This window comes from Elephantulus edwardii, unplaced genomic scaffold (genome assembly GCF_000299155.1).
Source record: "Elephantulus edwardii isolate Elephantulus edwardi_28Jun2011 unplaced genomic scaffold, EleEdw1.0 scaffold00065, whole genome shotgun sequence".
NCBI lineage: Eukaryota > Metazoa > Chordata > Mammalia > Macroscelidea > Macroscelididae > Elephantulus > Elephantulus edwardii.
Genome location: NW_006399815.1, coordinates 9,978,570 through 9,982,346, shown reverse-complemented (window position 1 = coordinate 9,982,346; position 3,777 = coordinate 9,978,570). Strand labels below are relative to the sequence as shown.

The 3,777-nt window shown below is 43.7% G+C and overlaps 1 protein-coding gene across 1 annotated transcript in view; it reads right to left on the bottom strand.

Moving 5' to 3' along the window:
- Positions 1 to 101, bottom strand: part of GXYLT1 (glucoside xylosyltransferase 1) — an 89,827-nt gene extending 89,726 nt beyond the window's left edge. Inside the window, 1 exon segment of the mRNA XM_006888234.1 lies at positions 1 to 101. This exon segment is cut by the window's left edge and continues 2 nt beyond it. Within this exon segment, the coding sequence (XP_006888296.1) occupies positions 1 to 101 (101 nt within the window).
- Between the last annotated feature and the right edge of the window lie 3,676 nt (positions 102 to 3,777).

Below are 3,777 nucleotides of genomic sequence, written 5' to 3'. Positions count from 1 at the left end.
GCTCCTTCTTCCAGTGACACGGCGAGCTGGCTGAAGGCGTACAGAAGCAAGCAAAAGCCGCAGCCCAGACACAACACCACGATGCGCTGGTTGCGCCGCATCGCCCCGGCCTCGCGACGCCCCCGCCGCCGCCGCTGCCGCGCCCGCCCGGGCGAACTAGAGCGAAGGGAGCAGCACGGCGCAGTCGCGGGGGCAACAAGTTCCTCCTCCGCCGCGGCCTCTCGCCCGCCCTCCCTTCTTCCTTCCCCCCACCCCTCTCCGCCCACCACCTCCGCCGGCCGGGCTGTGGCGCCTGAAACACCCGTCCGGCAACCTCCCCGAAGCGAGGACGCCGTCTCAGCCGCCGTCAGCCCTCGGACTGGGCAGCGCCGCGGCCCCGCCCCCGAGGGAGGGGAGCTAGAGACGCAGCGCGGCGCCGAGCGCGAGGGGCGGGGCGTCGCGGGGTCGGCTCGGGGCGTGCGCTAGCGGCGCGCCTCGTTCTGTCCCTGCTCTAGAGTTCCTGTGTCCGTCGGTTCTGGGCCTGGTAACTCTGGAGTGAGGTGCTAGTGAACAGCAGAGGAGACTTGGTAAGCGAGACAAAGAGGAGGTCGGAGCACGTGGCCTAAATTTAGATTATGCTTCTGCCACATGGTAGTGCATAATTCTGGGCAACTAAATTACTCGAGCTTGTGTCTTCGTTTCTAAGGTGGATAGGAATATCCTGTTGTTGGAAAGATCAAAATTTTAAATGCGTGGGAAATGCCCAGCAGCTAGAAGGCCCTCAAACCCTTCTCAGCTCTAATGCTGAAGTTTACGTAAAGTCTGTAGTAGCCATTTCTACCCAGATTTCTTATGCCCCAATGTTGACAGGCATAGTTCATAGGGAGTAGGGCTGCTAACCCAATGGTGGTGCCCTCTCTGGCCGTTCAAAATCAGATGTTCCTCCAGAGAAATAGAGACAATTGGCTCCCATGTGATTTACGGGCTGGAAAAACCTACTGGAAAGTCAACTCAGAGTTGGTTCTGACTCCTAGGGAATGAGAGAATGTTAACTTTGGTGTGCACATCTTTGCCTCCAAAGCTGTATCTTATATCTTTCTGACCTTCACAACTCATTTGCATGTCTAGTATTAAATTAGTAGTCTTCTCAAAGAGCTTTTCCTTCCTTCTTCCCAATTCTGCTCATTAAACATTTTTAATATCTCATTATATGTCGCTATGAGTCAGAAGCAATTCGACGTCACATAACAACAAAAATATGTCAGAAACTGAGTGCCTTGGATAAAGAAGTGTAGTTAAAGCCGGAGGGTAGGATGATGGATACTTGTAATAATTTATTGCAGTGCACTGTACAGATTTGTGATATGAACCAAAACGTAACAATCATTTCTCATGAATTGTTACGAGATTTTTTTTTTCCAGTCCTTAGAGAAGGGACATCATGTTTGGGAGAGTGGAGACAGCTGAAAAGAGGTACACCCTCAATGAGATGGATCGATTCAGTGTCAGAGACAGTAAGATTGGCACAAGATAGAGCAGGGTTTAGGGCCCTTGTACATAGGGTCGCTATGAGTCACAAGCGACTCACCCAGCACAAAACAAAACCACAATATCCAGAGGTGGATGGGGGAAGGGAAATATTGCAGGCCTAAAAATCAACGAAACGGCCTGTTGTGTTCAGAAAACTGAGACGTTTGATCTCACCAGCTAAGTGAATGCAAAAGAGGATATGACGAGTGATAAGACTGTAGAAGCAGTAAGGACCAGATATTTGAACCAGAGTTAGCATACCAAGGAGCTGGACCTTAATCTGCCAGACAATGGACAGCCATTGAATGGTTTTTAAGTAAGGAAGTAACATGATCACCCTTACATTTTAGAGAACAGATTCTGGCTGTACTGTAGTCAGGGAGCTCTGGAATAGCCCTGAAAAGATGAGAGACTGGAGGAAGAGAGCAATTCCAGGACCAGAGTGAAGGAAAAGAGGCTTTATTTTTCTTTTTTCTTTTAGCAGAGACAAAATTGTGTTGAAAAATATTACATGGTTAAAGCATCCAAAATGCATTTAGGGTTTTTGAAGAGTGTGGGACATGAGAAACAACATGGAGAAATGTCGTTCATCTGAAATCTCTACGGCAAAAAGTGATGATTCTATGATCATGGGAAAGTCACTAAATAAACTTACATTTCAGTTACCACAAAGTTTTGTTATGTGCTGCCAACCTGGTCCTTCCTGTGGGTTTTCAGAGGCTGTAAATTGCAAGGGAAGAGAATGCCCATCTCTCTCCCACTGAGAGCTAATAATCTACCAGATGATCCAGTGATACAGATTTCCGTTTATGTTGAGAGGCAGTTCATACTGAAGGCTGTTGTAGTCTTTGACCTTCTTCAGTAAGAGCTTTACTATCTTCACTTTCAGCAAGCAAGGTTGTGTCATCTGCAGGCTGTTAATGAGTCTTGCTCTAATCCTCATGCCACTTTTTTCATAGAGGCTAGCTTCTTGGAAAATTTTACTCAACATAAAGAAGAAATAGAAGAGCACAACATAAAATTTCAAAGAACAGTTTGAGTAGACAGAGTGTTATAATATGTGCATATACCTGGAGTTAAAATCAAACTGGAAGAACATGCTCAGCAATTGTAAACCTAAAGGAACTGAAGAAAAATAAATCAAGCTTTGAGTTCTAATAATCAAGATTCTATGATCAAAATATTGAACTACTCAACTAGTATCAAAAGAAGATGGAAGGTACACAGTCACAGTTCCAAAAAGAAATGGCTAACACTAAATCTGAATGATTGTGTAATCATTTACAATTCATGGAAAGGTGAAACTTTTACTAAATTGTAAACTCATATATGAGATTTACTTTATAATATTCTTTGGATTGGAACTGATACTGGGGTTTGTTGTGTTTTTTTGTTTGTTTGTTTTTTGGCTTATGTCAAATAAAATTATTTCTTTCCATCCCTACTATAACTTTAGGGAGTGCTCATTGTTTAGTATTAAGGAGTTGTGCTGCAAATCAAAGGTACATAGTTCAAATCCAGTGGAGAAAGATGGACAATCTCAACTCAACAGTAATGAACGTTTGAGAGAATCTGTTTGGTTGAGTACCTGGATGGTGCAGATGATTAATGACCTTGGATGCTAACTGAAAGGATGGCAGATGGCAGCTTGAGATGGCATCTATAGGCTCCTCAAAATACAAAGACCTATTTAAGTCAGGCATTGAAAACCTCCAAAACAGATTTTTGTTTTTGGTTTGTTTGTTTTTTCTTACTAATGACCAAAGATTACCTGGTGGGCCTTATAGAAGCAGTACCCTGATGGTTCAGTGGTTAAGAGCTTAATTGCTAACCAGAAGGTTGGTGGTTTGTCAAAGTCATTGTCAAAGAAAAAGATGTCACAGCTGTAGTTCACAACCTTGAAACTCAACAGAGTAGTATTCTGTCATTTTGGATCACTATGAGTTGGCTTTAATGACTAAGGCCAGATGCTAGGACTTACTGGTACCCTCTTTTGCTTTTTGAAAACACTTTTATCTCAAGGGTGTTAAAAAACAACAACAACAAAAAAAAACCAACCATGCTTTACTGGTCTGGTAGAGACTTTTGGAACCCCTTAGATTATGGCCCTTAATCATCCTACCTTGGAAGAAAATTCATCCCCATGGCTCAACTTTTCTTCTAAAAAATTGTTGGGTGTCATCGAATTGACTCCAATTCAAAGTGAACAATAGTAGGAAAGTATACACTCTTAGGATATCAAAAGGACACCATTTAACCAGGAATAAA